Source organism: Manacus vitellinus, unplaced genomic scaffold, assembly GCF_001715985.3.
Source record: "Manacus vitellinus isolate BGI_N305 unplaced genomic scaffold, ASM171598v3 scaffold_33_pilon, whole genome shotgun sequence".
Classification (NCBI taxonomy): domain Eukaryota; kingdom Metazoa; phylum Chordata; class Aves; order Passeriformes; family Pipridae; genus Manacus; species Manacus vitellinus.
In genome coordinates this window covers 513,894-532,849 of record NW_021940478.1, presented here as the reverse complement: position 1 = coordinate 532,849, position 18,956 = coordinate 513,894, and the positions used below count along the sequence as shown (strand labels likewise).

Genomic DNA, 18,956 nt, shown 5'->3' with positions numbered 1-18,956 from the left:
ATTGAGATTCAAAATTATAGATATAGATATTCAGACCCTTGATATATAAAAAAAGTCTTCCCTTGTAAAAGTTCAATAGCAATTCTACTCTGAAATATATTAATTGAACTATGTTTACCTGAAATGCAGTAGATAGGACTCTGGGACACAGGAGTTCCTTTATGCCTAGATGATGGAGAACTTTCAACCGTCTCTACTCCATTTCAAGCTATAAAATTAGAGTTCAGCTTGTGTAGTACTACAACATGTACTGATTGTAACAGTAGTAGCAGATAAAGTGAAGTGTAATCACTTAACTGAAAGCAATCACTAGTATTTTAATACACACAGCAAATATTAAATACCATGAATATAGAGTAAATCTTTCTGATTTCCTTCAGATATCAAAGCAAGACCTTCTGAGACATCATTAGTTCTCTGGTAGCTATAGTACTCAGACTGCCTCCACTGTCCAGTATATTGGGGGAATGAGAGTAATCCAGCATGATTTAACTGTCAATTGTTTCGTTTGGTGTTCACTTGGCACTTCTACAAAACTGCTTCTTTTAGAAGACTGAACTGACTTCAGAATTAATCTGGTTTCAGGTGATACAGATCATCACTGCAGCAGACAAAGATTTGTCACCAGCTGGGCAAAGGTTTTCCTTCAAATTGTCATCTGAGGCTTCCAACAAACCCAATTTCACAGTCCATGACTACAGAAGTAAGTTGGTTACCCCTAATCTCTTTTTCAGAGCACCAGGCTGTGGTTATAATGACAAATATGGTTACTTTGAATTACAGTTGTATCTACAGACCTAACTTTTTTACTTGACATTTCTAACTGCTAAACTATCTGGGACATATATTAATATAAATTCAGGTCTTGCACCTTTTCTCATTTTTAGGGGACAGGAATTGTCAGAACACCAAAGGCTGAGATTTCCCTACAGGCCTTCAAAAACACTGCTACCTGTTTTATTTTCTTCCTTTTATCATTCAGTATCTCAGGAAGAATCCATATGCCAATGCAGGTATACCTTTAAACAAGGCACTATTACTGTCTTGTTTAAATACTATGACTTCACTAACCATTTTCCAAGTACTCAGATATTGTGTTTTCTTGAGAATGCATAGTCCTGCAGAAGAGTTAGTTCTAAATATGGACAGTGGTGCTGGAGTACAACATCTCGCAACACTCTTAATAATTTGTAGATTTATATAATTGACATCCCTGATTTTTCTTCCAATTTCTTTGTAACTGAATATATTTTTTTCTTATTAACTTGTGTGCATTTGATAGATGGCAAAGAACAAACCAAGACAAAAAATAGATCTCATTTTCTAGTCTAAACATCTTCAAGAGTGTAGTCTTGTGAATAGACATAGCTAAAACACAATAAAATGTAGTAAATTTTCTCCGCTAATTACTTCAATCAAATAAGGGGGAGGAAAAGGAGTTTTTGAGCTATTAGATGATATTTAAATAACTTTAAATAACTTTAAATAAGCTTTTAATAAAAAAGGGTCTACATTATTCTGCAAAGAAAGAACACCTAAAGCCATCCAACAGAGTTCAGTAACATTCCTTTGCATGTTCAACTATGAAGTTTATAAGTATTACTATTAAAAAGTATATAATTCTTAATTTTAAAAATTTAATAATTATATAAAATTACTTTTTTCAATTCAAATTTGAGATTATACCAACTATGATGTAAAGTTTTCTTTCTGGAGAATTAAATTATCCAATCCCTAAAAAGTGCTAGAAATTAATAATACAAAAAATGAAAAAAATTGCAGAGGCCATTTTTTTTTTTAGCCTTTTTAAAAAACTTTTAAATATATGGCCCACATTATTTTTGAAGCCATGCACTTCTTTCAATGTCAGGTAATACAAAATTAAAGCCGACAAAATAAGCATAACTTAATCCTCAAGAATCCGAGAAGAAAGAAATTTAAGAAAATAAACTATGCTTATTTTCTCTTTATGTATAGCTCTCCTGTGAAGCTGATATGATGAAAATGGTTTATTCACAAACTTATTAGCGAATTTTTTCTCATTGTATCATAGATAGTTAAGAAAAAATAACAGGTGATTAAAGAATTTCCCTTAAGAATAAACAGAGTATATAATGAAACTGTAATAATTCATAGAATTGCAGCCATGAATAATAGTATCTTATAAAGCCAAAACTATGTAGATCAGCATTTTATTAGAGAACATTCAAACAGTTTGCTTAAGAGAAATAGCTCAGTGAATATGAAAGACAACCTTACAAATGACTCAAGTTCCCTTACTTCTGTTCTTGGAAGATTAGGTCTTTTCTCTGGAAGTTCTTAGTCTAATAACAGGCACCAGTATTTGAAAAAAGTTGTGGCATTTTAAAATCTAAATGCAATTATGTCAAGCAAGATCTAAATGCTTTACCTTTATGTCCCACTGGATTTAAAATTTTGGGTAACATTTAAGTTTCCTTCCTCTTAATGCCACACTGAAGTTTCTGTTAGTTTCTATTCCCTACTTCGCTGTTAGTAGTTTTTCCTTCAAAAACTCAGCATGATGAACTTAGCTAATGATTATAATTAAGAAGAAAAAAGGAATGTTCTCTGTATCTTAACACATTTAGGAAAATATACCTCTTTAAAGCTTCCTCATACTTTACATTTATTACTTTCAACTTTTCACTTTTAAACATATTTCAAGGCCCATATTGGTAGTATCTTCACAATTACAGTTTTAGAACATGAATATTATGTATTTCTAAATAAGTTTGGTATTTTGGTCAAGACTTCTTTAAAGTAACGGCTTTAATTTCTTTCTTTTTTTCCTGTTTCCTAAAATATCCCTTAATTTCAATAAGATTTTTTTTTTTCAGATCATTACAAACTTTTGCTTTAAATAGAAATCTTGCAGGTCTTCTCAGGTCGATATAACATATTTAAAAAGTCAAAAGAATCTTTAAACTTAAAAAGTCTATACAGTAGTTACAGCTCTTGAAAAGTGTGCTTAGCATGTGGGTTTGGTGAGGAAATTGATCAAATATTGTTAGATAATTAAATTTCCCTGTTTAAACCAGTAATGATGACACTGAGTTGACTTTGGATCTCATTAATCTGTTAATGAAGTTTCATTACTGTTTAAAAACAAGCAAAATATTCCTATTAAAAAATGGAATTAAAACCCACCAAGATACAGACTCTTAAAAGCATTTCTTAACACTTACAAGAAAAGAAAAAAGAAGTGCACTGTTTGTTACAATGCAAAGACAAAAAACAAACAAACAAAAAGATTTTGTGGAATATTTTCTAATCATAGAAACCTTTTTTCATTATGATGATTTACAGCGCTATTAGAAGCAATCTGTCCAAACATAAACTCTGTTTTGCAATATCTTCTGCCTTTTTTTTGCCAGAAAAGTGGAGGAAGGTCTGCTCTGTGCACAGTTTAGAGGTATTATAACACAACCTTATTTTCCCTGCAGAAAACCTTTTAAAAACTAATACCTTTATCTTTTAAGTTATCAATTATGTTAATATCATGCCAGTACTTTGTGAAAGGAATCTTTATATTTTTCAAGGAGACAGTTTTGTTCACTGTGCTACAGTTAACACTTTTACAAGTAAAGGTGGCATTTAACATGTTTAAATACATCAAGAAGCCCAAAACACAGAGCTATTCTATACAACTGAAAATCGTGGGTGGTCTGATACTACAGCAGGTGTAATAAGTTTGTGGTGCACCCAAGAGAATAAACCTTTCCGGGTTTATTTATACTTCGAGATAAACCTTAATGAGGACCGAAGCAAGACGGAAGCCATTCAGCAGCACTGAGACCAATCCACTATGTTAATAGAAATGAGGCCCTGGTAGAGCTGGAGTGCTTCCAGCTGGACTGCACATCATCTTCATTCTGCTTTGCTGGCCTCACTCTGCTCTCTAGAGGGCAGCTTCCATGTGGAGTACACACCGTTGCTCATGTAAGAGACAGAATTTCCTTCTCTCCAGCTGTCACACACATCCTAAAAATGAATTTATTACCAACAGACTGAAGAACCAGAAACTATCTCAACTTCTCTAGGTTATTCTGTATTGTTCAAACACGTCTGTGTCCATATTTTCAAAAGAACTTTGAACTATTGAAAGGGGTCATAGAAGAGTAACGGAAATTGTTCAAAATCAAGGACTTAGAGGCTTGATCTGATTGATTCTTCTCAAAGGAGAATGGAAAGTCATTTAGTTGCATTGTAACATGTTAAAGTGCTCTTCAGTGTTGTAATAGGAAGAAAAAAAATAATAGAAATAATTCTAATAATAGAAATAAGGTTAAACTGAATGTATTCAAATTAGGTCTAAAACTTTTTATACAGTGCAGATAATTAATCATAGAGAGAAAGAACAAGCTGAGGATGGAAGTTGGCTTGATTTGAACAATTTTAAGACATTTTTTCTTTTCAAAACTAAGTATAACTGAACTTGACCTGTCCATGTTTGTGATAAAAAGGAGACATCTGAAGCATTTTGTCAGTCAAGCACCTTCCCAATGGTGCCTAATCATAACATATCTGATTTGGGTATTTAGGATTCCTTCTTATTGTCCTTTATCAGAACTTCACACAACTATTTGAGCATGGAATTCAGAGGTCTTAATCCTTTTACCAAGTGACAAAACTACAAGGAATGAAAACCATCACAGACAGCAAGTGTCATGTTCCAAAAATATAATAAGGAATATGGATGAGATGGCAAAATGGTAACTGCTGCAGGCTACCTTCATTCAGTTCTGTCATCTAATTAATTCCCCGCTAATTTAATTTTGGTTTCGCTTTCAGCGTAATTCTTTTAATCCGTACATAATTTCCTTACTGCTCTGTTTGATTCAGGAAAGGTAACTAAAATACCTACTGGGAAGAAATGATAAAACATAACTTCTAGGAGTTGACTAATTGATGGAAACTCTACTGATTTTGAAGTACTCTTCAGTTATTTTTAACAGGGCAGGAAAGCTAAAGTGATTGCATACTGTCCACATACAGTACTTTGAGTTTTTAAGGGAAATTAATTAATTGATAAACACATGATTCTAAATCCATGTGCAACCAAACTCATTGGGCCACAGACTAGAAATGTAAGGAGACAAGGAGAAAAAGAAAACTGGAAAATTCTTCTAATCTTCTACCTGTAAAGTTTTGGGTTTTCTTAAATTATTGTTATCTTCTCTGAAATTTTAGCTGTTAATAGGTTTATAAGAAAAGGAATATTGTTTAATGCTCTGCAAAAAATAACTGTACCAGTCACAATACAATACCTTCTGTAATGATAAAACAAGGCAATTACATAATGTATGTCATTCACCAAGTTTCAAATATGAAATAGCTGCCTATTACTCAATCTGACACAAGCTACATTATGAATTTAAGTACAAAATAAAAATCTGGTGATGACTGTGTCATGTTTTACAGACAACACAGCTGGGATTGAAACCAGGAGAAATGGCTACAGCAGAAGGCAGCAAGAACTATACTTTCTTCCAATAGTAATAGAAGACAGCAGTTACCCTGTCCAGAGCAGCACAAATACATTGACTATCCGAGTTTGCAGATGTGATTCTGACGGTACCATCCAGTCCTGCAACGTGGAAGCAATCTTCTTACCAGTTGGCCTCAGCACAGGAGCGCTGATTGCAATCTTATTGTGTATTGTTATACTTCTAGGTTAGTTCTCATGAAACCCTGTGAAGTTCATTACTCTGATTATTCATTAGTTCCATCTAGTGTTTAACAAAAGCTTTTGAAAATGTGTGGCAGTTTATTTCTAGGAAAATATCCCAAAGCACTGACCATGACCATGAATCTGCCAACCCATGCAATATTTCTTATTGCACGAAGAGAACCAGTTTTCAGTGGAACCCAAACCATAATTTTTTTATCTGAAATAGTTCTAAATATCTTTCAAGAAAAAATAATTTTTTTAGAATACTGCTGAGATAGATAAGTCCTACCAACAGTAATACCAGTAAGAACTTATTAAGAGCCTTTGTTTAATTTTGTGTGTGAACTTGGACAAAAGGAGAATGAAGAAATGGAAGAGGAGAAAATAATTGTAGTGTAGACTATGACTGGCTGTATCCATATAAATCTTCATTGGATGACTTTTATTTCAGGCAGACATGGATATCATAAGGTGGCATTGTTATTTGATCTGCTTTATATTTAAACACTGCCTTATTCACAGTATATTCAAAGCAGTCAATAGCTGTGCGCATCTTACTTATAATATGGCCTGAATCAACCAATAATAAAATAAAACCAACTTCATATCTTACACAGACACAATGTGGGCTGCAAAAAGCAGACTGAGTCTTACAGATGCTAGCCTATGTCTCCTCTTGATACTAGCGGGCTTTCTGGATCCCGTGCTATTCCTTATGTAGGTCTAATGCATATCCAAAAGTAGCTCCTGACACAGAATATACCATATGGATATCTCTTTACATTTGGATTATACAGTAGTTTACCACTTAAGTAAATTAGTAAAGGCTCAGGGTTATATAAATAGCTTCTGAGAAGCAGTAGGTAAAAGTGAGAATTTCTGTTCTGTGTCAAAAAATTATATTGTGAGAAAAATGTTGTTTCAAATCAGAAGAATGGCAAATGGTCCCACTTCCCATGGAGTAGCAATTAAAATACAATAATTCTGGAGAATTTAAAACAAAACCAAATAAATCAGAAAACCAAAATAGGTCAGTTTTTTTGAAGCAAGATGAATGGTGTCTGCTTTATCACAATTCCAATTAGAGCAGGTTTTTTAGTAACCAGGTGTGTTTTGAGTATCTCCAAGGACATATACCCCACAACTTCTCTGGACAACATGTTCCACTGCTTGACATCCTGACAATAAAGAAACTTTTTTTCTTACATTTTAATGGATTTTCCTGCATTTCAGTTTGTGCCCATTGTCTTTTGTCCTGTCACTGGGCACCATTCACAAAAGCCTGGCTCCATCTTTACTTCCATCCATCAGATACTTATACAAATTGATAAGATCCCCCTGAGCTTCGAAATGAACAGACCTGGTCCTCTTAGTCTCTCCTTGTATGGCAAATGTTCCAATTCCTTTAATCACCTTTGTGACTCTGCATTGGATTCTCTCCATGACTGTCCTGTAATGAGGAGACCAGAACTGAACCCAGAACTCCAAGCGTGCATGACCAGAGCTGAGAAGAGGGGAATGATCATCTCACTAGGCCTGCTAACAGTGTTTCTTCTGTTGCAGTCCCAAAAACTGTTGATCTTTGCAACAGGGGCGCACTGATGGCTCATGGTGAACTTGTTATTCACCAGTTCATAAGGCCTTGTCTATCAGGTTGCTTTCTGGTCAGTCAGACAACAGCATTTACAGTATACAGTTACTCCTCTCCATGTGTGGGACTTGGAATTTCTGTTTGTTGAATATTGGAGCTCCTTTTGGCCCATTCCCCCAGCCTGGTAAGATCCCTTTGAATTGTGGTACGACTTCTCTTTTTTATCATCTTGCTGAGGTGACAAAAATCCCATGATCCAGGTCATTTATGAAGATGTCTTAAATGAAGATGTCGTAAAAAAGAAAAGTAGTCCCAGTATCAAACCCTGGGGCATAATAATAATAATGACCAACTTCCATCTGATTTTTGAAATGTTGATCACAACCTTTGCAGTCTGACAGTTTTACCAGCTTTGCCATCCACCTCACTGTCTGCTTGTCTACTCTACACTTTCTCAGATTTTCTAAGGAAGTTGTTCTTAGAGATAACAACGGAAGTTTTACTAAAGGTGGGATAAAATTTATGCACTTTTCTCCCTTCATCCACCAGTTATCTCACTGTAGAAAGCTATCAGGTGAGTTAAGCACAATTTCACCTTCATAAATCTATGCTTGCTAGCCTTGTTCCCCTTCTTAGTTCCCAGAATTATTTTCTCTATCACTTTCCTCAGAATCAATGTGGGGCTGACTGGCCTGTAGTTCCCTAGCTCATTCTTCTTGCCCTTTTTGAAGATAGGCTTGACACTTGCTCCAGTCCTCAGAAACTTCCCCCAGACCTTTCAAAAATTATCTCATGTGGCCTCACAATGACATCAGCCATCTTCCTCATCATTCATGTATGTATCCCATCAGGTCCCATGTACTTATGTGTTCAGTTCATTTACATGTTCCCTAACATGATCCTCTTCTGCCAAGGATTAGTCTTTCTATTTCCAGACTTACCCTCTGATCTCAGGTACCTGGAATTACTGCAGGAAAACTTTATCAATAAAGTCAGAAACAAAGAAGATATTGACTAGGTTGGATTTTTCCATGTCATTTGTCAACAGCTCCCCTCCCCCATTCAGCCATGGGCCCCCCTTTTCCTTTTTTTTTTTTTTTTTTGCTGTCTGACTTGTACAAACCCTTCTTGTCACCCTTCACATCCCTTGTGAGATAGTGCCAGATGGGCTTTGTCTTTCCTAACCGCACTCTTGCATGTTCAGACTGCCACAGTATATTTCTCCTGGCTCGCTCGTCTGTCTTCAGCTCTTAGATGCCTCTTTTTTTTATCACTGAGTTTAGTCAAGAGCTTCTTATTCATCAATGCAAGCCTCCTGCTGCCTTTGCTTGATTTTCTGCTCCTCAGGTTGGGCCAATGTTGAGTTTGGAGGAGGTGATACTTAAAAATCAACCAACTCTCCTGGACCCCTCTTCTCTCCAAAACTGTATAACACATGATTTTTTGAAGTAGATCCCTGAAGAGATCAAAGTGTACCGCATAAAAAGCTAATGTAGGATTATTTTTTTCTGCACTTCAAAAATTCCAAATTTAAAATTATTCAAATTATTTATTATTGAAAGTTCCAAATTATTTTTTCCTCTTTGTAACTGTGTGAGTTTGATTCTTGTGATTGTTTGTTGCTTGTCTGGATTTTTTTCTTCTCTTCAATGTGGAAATTTAGGTGTTTTTTTCTCTATTTTGCTATGGAAGACTTTTTAAAAAAATCCTATCTCTGTCTCTATGAACTAACAAGATGAAGTCCTGTCCAGTTCTATTTGTTTGCAAAGAAGAACAGTAGGAAAATTATTTGTTACTTCCTCCAGCAGTACAGCAAGCACTTAGGAATGTTAGACTCATATATCAAAGGGAAAATGACTTTTCATTGGCTCGAGCACTGCTAAGTGCTGCATTTTTCTAAGGAGAAAAGTCCCTTTGATTGCTTCCAGCTTTCAAAGAAAGATAAAACGATATGTCATGAGAGTACAAAATTATTTCTGTGCATGTCTTAACTTCAGTTGTCTCTCATTACAGTCATTGTGGTACTGTATGTAGCACTACGGAGGCAGAAGAAAAAGGACACCCTGATGACCTCTAAAGAAGACATCAGAGATAATGTTATCCATTATGATGATGAAGGAGGTGGAGAAGAGGACACCCAGGCTTTCGACATAGGTGCCCTGAGAAATCCCAAAGTGATTGAAGATAACAAAATACGCAGGGACATAAAACCAGACACCTTGCGTTTTCCGCGCCACAGACCACCAGCAGAAGATAACACAGACATAAGAGATTTCATTAATCAAAGGCTGAAGGAAAATGATGCAGATCCATCTGCCCCCCCTTATGACTCCTTGGCAACCTATGCTTATGAAGGAAATGGATCTGTTGCAGAGTCTCTCAGCTCTATAGACTCCCTTACTACTGAGGCAGATCAGGATTATGACTATCTGAGTGACTGGGGACCTCGCTTTAAGATCTTGGCAGACATGTTTGGAGAAGAAAGTTATAACCCTGACAAAGTCACTTAAGAACAACTACAACAGTGAAATAAAAAGAAAAGTAAACCAACAACAAATTTAAAAGATAAACCTAAGCTTTATATATGACACAATTACTTTGATTATATAAGACAGCAACTGTTTCCAGCAAGTTACTACATTTATCATACTGTCAGTTTTGGTTTGATCTGCAAAAGAATGATAAATCCTGTAACATACACAGGTTTTTGTTGTTGTCATTTTGTTACTCTGGAATTACACTGAGACAAGCTCAGGCCTTCAAGGTGCAGTTTACTGACCTGACTTAGAACGAAGATAGCTTTCTGGCATCGTGGTGGAAGAGTGGTAGCTTTTTCGTAATTCCACTAAAGTGCCTATTGAAACTTTTATCATTTAAGTGGTAAAAAGTCTGCTGTGATGGTGTTACAAAACTGAATTGGATGCAAACTTTAAGACAAGAAGCAATAGCAACATGCTGACTTCTTTTAGAAAACAAATGGAGATCACTTCCTGGAATATATCTAATGACTTAAACTAAGGGGTGGGGCGGGAGGGTGTGTACATTGTGTTTGGGAGTTATGTTTGTTGAGGTTTTTTAAAGCAAATGGTATGTCAACACATCATATTTCTTCTTCCAAAGTTCCACTGAAAATTTAAATTTAAAATGCTATTGCTCACTCTAAAGATGTAAAGCCCAAATTAAAAAGGCAAAGATCTTAGCATACATCAATGAATATTTAAAATGTTCATGCAAATATTACATTTTTCCAAAATAATAAAAAGATGAAAGCAGCTATTCCTTTATGTGAAGGAAATTTCCCTTTGTTCCCCCTCTTCTTTTAAAACAAGACTATTATTAGAATGTAAAAGTGAAGAGGGTTTTTAAAGTATTATTTTTAGTACCAAGACACCTTTTCTCTTGTATCACTAAAGAAGTACACCTAAAGAACTCCACATCACTTTTCTTTGCAAGTAGACTGTTACTCTGTAGATACCATATGCATACATTATAGACATAGTTATTTTTCCACTGATCGTCTGCTACAGTTCAGCATATCATTGTATCACTACCATACCCACAGGAAACATTTTGGAAAACCTTTCGAGGTTGGACACTTTATTAATTTTATTCTTGACAATATTTAAACAGAGGCAGAATAAAAATACAAAACAGCACATTTGCCCACTCTTTATGTACATATCCATGCATAAATGTAGCTGTGCGGCTGACAGAAGTTCAGATACACACAAGGCATTACGCCTTGGAAGATATCTTGCAGAACTATTTCATGTGACTTTTTCTGATCACCTAGGGCATAGACATTTTGTAAGACAATGGTTTATGTCTCCCAAAGTGCATATATCCTTATATTCTCCTTCTAAAGTCCCTGCAATCTGTTTGAGCTCTACTCATGATTAATGGCACTGCCAAGGTCAACCTGAGTCTTTCATGAACCAGAAGTCTTTTATTCACCTCAGATCTACAGCTTACTTTTTATACTGCTGAAGAATTACTAACTATCAGACATACTTAGCTCACAAGTCTGATATTAACAAACACAAATTTCCCTCTACTCTCTTGGGGAAAAGTAAAGATATTTCAACACTGTATAAATTAATCTCCCAATGAGACTTTGAGAGGTGTATAGTTTAAATAAATTTTGGATCATCCAGTACAATTGGACAGCGCTGCATTAAAATCACATTTGGCATAGCTTCTACCAGCAGAGTGCTGAGGAAGAGATACAGCATATGGCAACAAGGAAGGTTTGTGGTTTTTATCATTATCAGCAAAGGTATCTTGTGTTCCTTGAAAGACAGACTAAACCAACAAAAGCTCTCTCTTCACAGGACAGGGAAGCAGATGAAGTGATGGGGACCATTTCCCAGCTTAAAAGTTTATTGCGGAAAATTGTGGTTTAAATTTTTGTACATCCTGACAGTTTATCAAAGGCAATTTGATATTGCAGGGTGGGCCTAAAACAAAGCACTGGGAAAAAAAAGTTTTCTACTAGTTACAACTGAGATTTGATTCATACAAGATTCACACTACTGGAAGTAATTAACAATGCTTCCTCATGTAGCATATGCATAGCAATGTTTTCCGTCCTTTTGCCATAGCTAAAACAAACATCTGATGCTGCTCATTTACAGATGTGCAGTCCAGTAGCCAAACTCTGCTCTGAGCAACTGTATTAGTCCTTTGTATGTATTTTACTAGTAAAGTCAACATAAGTGAGAGCAGTGTTTAACTTTTTAACATCATGTGGCCTGTTTGCATACGAAATTCTATGTATTTGTAGTCGATACTGGGTGAACATTGGCTCTCTTGAATAGGTTAGCATTTGTTCTAAGCAAGACAGTCTGTATGTGAGCCTGACTTCCAAAATGGGTAGACAGAAAATGTGGTCTTAAACATGCTGCTACACAAAATCTGTATTTGAGAATGAGTTGCTGTATGTTAAATTAATACCATATTGAATATCAAATGCATATTTTTGACATTTAAGAGGTTTGTAACTGAGATGTTTCTATCACATAATTAATAAACATCCAGGAAGATTTTAGAAAAAAATAATATGTAATTATTAATGCAATTTTCCTATAAAATCATAATTAAAATATTTTAAGACATTTTTTGAAGAGCGATCAAATAATTTTAACTTAACAGGGGTCTTTTTTGTAAACAGCTCTATAGAACTAAGGAAAAAAAATGTTTTTCCCTTATCCTTAACCTAGGATCCAGGAAATTTATGTTTAATTCCATGTTTGCTCATTCCTTTTCTAAAATATGATTGTCAGGTTCTTAGCAACTTAATTTTTAAAAGGTAATTAGACAAATACTAAATTTGCAAAATTTAAAATATATCAAGGCATCTGAGATTACCTGAAGTCTATAGGATTAGGGAAACTCCAGTGCACTTGTAAATTGTATCCAATCACTACTTCAGTTTTTAAACACTACATCTTAAAAAAAAATCTCTGCAAACCCTTGCACAGTCAAGATGTTAAAGTGGATGTCTCTCTTTCTGCTGAAGCCTCAACCACTGCCAGAGTGACAAGAAGCTAACAAAATGCTTAAAATGCACAGAACATAATTTACTGGTGCACAAACATTTAACATTTTCTCAAATGTCTCAACAGTGCAAATCACAAGACATTCCATAAAACACTTTCTCCACTTGAAGTCATTGAAACACTTCACTAACACAAACAAATCCACTTTTTAAGTTAAATATTTATGACATACAGTAGTGGTGCTGAAATAAAAATATAAGTGTAAAGTATTCAGCTAAGAATGGAAGTATCTCAGGAAATCTAGCTATTAAACTTACATCACAGTTATACAGAACTGAAGACACATTTATAACAGAACATCTGAATGGAATTTCAGAGAAGGAAAAAGTCTTCCCTGCCCTCCCAAATAAGGTGAAAATACTAATACTTAGGGAAGTTCATACAATTTCTTTGTGGTGTTAGAATATGAACAATTGCTAATATTTGGATTTAAGAATGCTGCTACATGAATCTGAAATTACTGCTATTCTTGGAAAATAGGTATGCAATAACAACAGGGAGCCAAATAGCAAGGATTTGTAAAGCAATGACAGCAGATGATGACTCCTGCACAAAGATATGTTTGAATATTTTATATTTTCATGATTTTTACTGATTTTACAAATTGGCTAAATTTTGCAGTTCAAAATAAAATCACAGTTACTAAGGATTTGCTCTAAGTTTTGGAAGCAGAGTTCATTATGGACTAAAGACCAATAAATGACTCAGCAGATTACTGATAATATTATTCTAGAGACTGCCTTGAAAATACTCTTGCCTTAAAAGTAGGATTTCCATATCCACCTAAACACAATCTATCCTTTACAGTAGTAAAAATGTGGTTCTGCAGATGCCATATTCATTCTAGATTTACCCCATTATTGATATGAAATAGTTCTTAAGACTGTGTTGCTATGGAATAACAAATCTCTGCTAAATGAATACAGGAAGAAAAAATAATAATTCCCTGGGTTAAGGCATTTCATATGACATTAATGACTGGATCTTACTTGCTGAGATTTGGGGTTGTAAATTTTTTTGCAGTTATTACTTTTATTATTATTATTAGCACTGATGCCAGCTCAGTTGGTGCTAAAGAAAGAACTCAGGAGCAGTTAATTGAGGGTGAGATAAGGAAAGGGTTTAATTTGTGCCAAGGCATAGACGTTACAGGACGTGCGCCGGTTGTGCCTGAGATGTTACATTTTATAATGCCATCTGTCCCAAGTGTTTCCGCCCTGTAGCCTTTGCTCTGGTTTGCACCGGGCCCACCCCCTGGGAATTGAGTCTGGGGTGTATTTCGGGACCCCCTCTTCATCATTCTCATCATCCTCAGAGCACAAAGGTTACACGGTCACCCAGTTCTTGACTCTGTTCTGTTGTTCAGGCCAAGATATGAGTGTTCTCCAAACAGCATAGACCTTGCCTTGACAAGAGACTAAACATTTCTACTGAATTCAGGGGTAGGATTGATATAGGGAGTATGGAATGGGGTAGGAGGGTTGAGGAATGTGTAAGCTAAAGGGTGCTAAAGGGTGAGGAATACAATATAGCTACTTCTAAAATCTACTACTATAATTACATATAAAGCTTATAAAAATTAGCAAAGTCAAGAAAACTAAAAGGGTCTTAAGGCATCAGCACAGACATTCAAATCCAGTGTGTATAAAAATATCTTTGAGCTTTACAGAATTCCATGAGAGCAAATAATGAAATGACCCCTAATAATAATTGTACTGAGGTGACATTTAAGTGTGAATGACAATCAAAGTTTATATTACATCCATTCACCACCTTTTCTTGATGGAAAACATAGAATAATCTGAATCCTTTTCTGTTCTTTTTTTAAATCAAAAACCAGATAAGTTGTCAGAATGTGAGCAATTATTACTATTTTGATAAAAACTAAGGTAAGTTCCTGTGGTTTTTTTGTGTGTTGTTTTCATTTTTTTAACCTATTTATTCAATTCATAGACTTCCTTAATTCAACTTTAGTTTGCAACTAAAATCCCCAGATAATTTTTTTTAATCTTACTTTCATTGTTGTGTTGTCAATCAAATTACTTCTCAGGACTCAGGGAAATCTTATAAATGTGTATAAATACCTGATGGATGGAAGCAAAGAGGATGGAGAAAGGTTTTTCTCAGTGGTTCCCGGTGACAGGAAAAGAGTCAATGGACACAAATTCAAATACATAGAATTCCATTAAAATGCAAGAAAAAGTGGTTTTTTTTACTGTCAGGCTGTATATCAGTGGATCATGTTGCCTGGATAAATTGTGGTGTATCCATCCTTGGAGATATTCAAAACCCAGGTGGATTTGTTTCTGAGCAACCTGCTGCAACTGACCATGCTGCAAGCAGGGATGCTGGACTAGATGATCTCTAGAGGTGTCTTCCAACCTCATCTATTCTGTGACTTATTATTAAACTATCCCATATACTTAGGCTCCTTAGCTCTAGTAAGCTCGGTATCTTTAGGGACCTAACTACATAAGCATAGCAGAATCATAGAATGGTTTGTGTTGGAAGGGACCTTAAAGGTCATGTAGTTCCAAACCCCCTGCCATGAGCAGGGACACCTTCCACTAAACCAGGTTGCTTAAAGCCCCATCCGTAGTAACTGCCTTTCTTTAGTGAGACAGCGAAGGTAGGAGTGAAAGAATAGGGTACCAATCTATATAACTACTAACAATGAGGATAGTGTGGACAAGGATAAATTATCTACCTTCATTTCCAGCACAAGAGGCATCACATCAAACTAGCAGATGTCAGGATGAAAATAAAAAAATCAGAGGTGGTTTTTCACATGGTGAGTAGTTGAGACAGTCAGAGTTTACATAGGTTGAAAAAGAGGCTGGACATACATCCGAAAAACTAATAGTTTGTGGGTTGCTTAATACAGAAGAATCACACATGGCTGAAGGTATCCCTTATTAGTGCTTGATTAGCATCTGCCACATAACCTGGAATGTTTCTAGATGTTTTGTTTTCCAGCTTATGCCAATGCTGGAAAAGTTTGACTAACCTTATTTTCTTATTACATTATATTATAAAACATGTATATTTTACTGTAAATTTACTTGATCTTCAAATCAATAATTCCCTCAGCTCTAATTTTACAGATTGCATAGATAAAGTCACTTCTTTTTATTACATAACACATGCATGTATGCATGCATATTTTACTATTTTACTCAGATTTTAACCATTGTAATTGCTATATTTCCTTCAATTCTGCACACTTTTATATAGTGCTTATGCACTTTTGTCTTTAACAGGAACACTAACACTGATTGCTGTCAGGGACAATGACATGGTTTGGCCTAGTTTATTTTTTTAAAAACAAATTTTATTACTACATAAAGATGATAACCTATATAATACATGCCATCTTTTGCACGTGTTTTGTTTTGTTAGCTGTCTTGCTTACTTCCTTGTGTTCCAAGAACACTTGAAGAAAGAGGAGAGAATGTAGTGACTGTCTGGCTGGACAAGTGGCCAGTGTTAGTCCACTATTCAGGAATGCAGTCTACTGCTCTTCTACTATGTATTGTAATATTAGGGGTGATTTACTGTTCTCATATGTTGAATATTCTGCATTTACTACTCAAATGCATGTTTTTCTACTACCTGCTTCTATCAGAAAGGATGATTCAAGTGGTATACACAGAAAGGTGTATGGGGAGAAAATGGAATCATTTCAAGAGGGATCACAAAAAAATATGCCTTAAAAGCTTGTCTTATATTTTTTGGTCACATGATGCAGTAAATAGTCATATTTTTAATTATACCCTTGGAGTTCATTTTTTCACTGCTGGAAGTGAAGTCAGGGCAATACATTTATTATTATTCAAATGATCCCATTGCCTTCAACCCCTGCTGCTGTAGCTTCTTTGGGTTACTTTGAAGTTTGATCTTATCCCCCTGCTTGTTCATTACATTTTCAGTTATGGGTCTTGCTGCTGCATATCTGATTATAACTGAAGTTCTACAGTAGAAATTTCTAATCAAAAAATGCATGACACAGGAGGCAGGCGCAGAAATGCAGTTTGGGTTTACATAAGACAATTCAGAATGAACAAACATCAACATAATGTTCTGCAAACCAACATCAGCAAAAATCAGATTATGAACTTAAAAAGCAAAAAACTAATTGCAGTATCAAAACTTTTAGCATATTTCTCCCATTCTACAGTATGTCACACACCTGATCTCTGTGAAGGGAGGGAGATAGAAAGAGAAGGAGGTGGAGGACTCTGGGGTTGTTATGTGCTCTCTTTTTTCTGCTATTTGATTTTAGCATCCTTTTGTGTTTATAAATAACAAGCTAACATTTCTTAGCTCAACTTTGTTTCTTAGTCTTAAATTAAGAAAAATATGAAATGAAGGGGGATTTATCAACAGCAAATGAAATACAAATGTTTCGAATGCAGTACATCGAGATATCAGTATTCAATTCTTAAAAGGAGAAAGCTGAGAACAGAAATTCAGTTTATCTTTTTTCAGGTTTGCTGAATTTACCTCACCAACGAATAATTATTGCTTCTAGAAATGCTGTCCCACAACTGGTAAGTGCTGTATTTTATTTTTCTAGAACTAATTTTTATAATTGCAATTCCATTTCTTAAAATTCAGTTATTTCAGATCACTTATGTTAGTTGTTGTGCTTGGTCCAAATGATGTGACTGAAAATCCTTAATATCATATGTAGTCAAGAGAGCATGTTAAGTAAACTCAGGAAAATGATTTAATGAAACTATTAAATCATGAAACAGAGATATTCAAGGACAGATACTGAGTAAAGGGATTTGTCTGAATTGCTGCCTATCTGGAAGATAGTGCTTTGCATCACAAGGTGACAGCAGTCCTTGAGTTCTCTCTTGATGGGTATGGAGAGCAGAATGCCCTGCCAGGGCTCAGATTTTATGAAACAGCATCTTGACAACGCATCTAGATAACAGCTCTAGAAAACTGTTGCCATAAGCAGAGTAAGACTCTCATTTCAAACACTCAGCAGCAGAGGAAACTTAAGTTTGTGGGAAAAGCTAAATGGGACCATTTTTCCCATTGAAATGAACTGTAAAGTACTGTAGGGCAGAATGGCCTCCCTAGAAATAGCACACCACTGCTGTTCTGTAATTCAGAAACCATGTATGCATTTACACTAAAGCATTGCAGGATTAAATGACACAGCATAACATGAATCAGAAAAAATGTTGTGAACCATAACGGTTCTTTCCATTTTGTTAGAAGTCCCTGAGCTGACCAGGTTCCATCATGTATGTTATCTTCTCTTTATACAGAAATACGACTTTTTCTCTGTATATGACAGAGTTTCTGTGGTGGATTAGCCCCAGCCAGTAGCTAAACACCGCACAGCCACTCACTTACTCCCCACGCCCACGGAGTTTTGGGACAGAGCAGGAAGAGTGAAAGTCAGATAACTCATGGAATAAGATGAAGACAGTTTAATAAGTGAAGGAAAGAGGAAGGGGGTGAAAAAAACACATAGCAAAATCAAGTGATGGACTCACCACTTCCTCCTACATGGAGACCAAGGCTCAGCCAGTCTCCAAACAATTACTACCTCCCAAGAAAAACTCTCCTCCCTCAGCTTTATTGCTGAGCATGACACCATATGGTATGGAATATCAGTTGGGGTCATCTGTTCTGACTGTCTCCTTCCAATGTCTTGTGCACCCCCAGCCTCCTCACTGGAGTGACAGAGTAGGGAAAATAAAGCTGCTTTACTCACAGATACAAAGGGTTGCTATGAAGAAAGCTAACTCCATCACAGCCAGATCCAGCAGAGCTTCTGAAGGGGCGATGAAGAACAAGTAATCTGAAACTTCTTGCAGGCACCTGTATACAATGCATGGCCTCATTTACACACAACTGAAAACCTGCTCTGAAGAGTATTTTTCCTCCCAAGACAGTGTGCCAGGTCCTTGTAGGAGCATTTGTCCATAGGTTTTCTTTACTAACAAGGATAACGTTTCTATGGAGAATTTTTGCCTAAGGTGGAAAGCCAGTGACAGTGCTAACATATCTACATTCTGTTGAAATGCAGAAGGAAATCCTCCCTTTTCTAAATCATCAATAGCAATCCCATTTACCACAGTCCTAGTGTATC

At 35.6% G+C, this 18,956-nt stretch overlaps 1 protein-coding gene across 1 annotated transcript in view; it reads left to right on the top strand.

Moving 5' to 3' along the window:
* Positions 1–10,551, top strand: part of CDH12 (cadherin 12) — a 211,948-nt gene extending 201,397 nt beyond the window's left edge. The window contains exons 10-12 of the mRNA XM_008921079.3: positions 586–703; positions 5,443–5,694; positions 9,297–10,551. Of these exons, the coding sequence (XP_008919327.1) occupies positions 586–703; positions 5,443–5,694; positions 9,297–9,793 (867 nt within the window). The 3' untranslated portion in view covers positions 9,794–10,551. The remainder of the gene's footprint in view (positions 1–585; positions 704–5,442; positions 5,695–9,296) is intronic.
* The last annotated feature ends 8,405 nt before the right edge of the window (positions 10,552–18,956 follow it).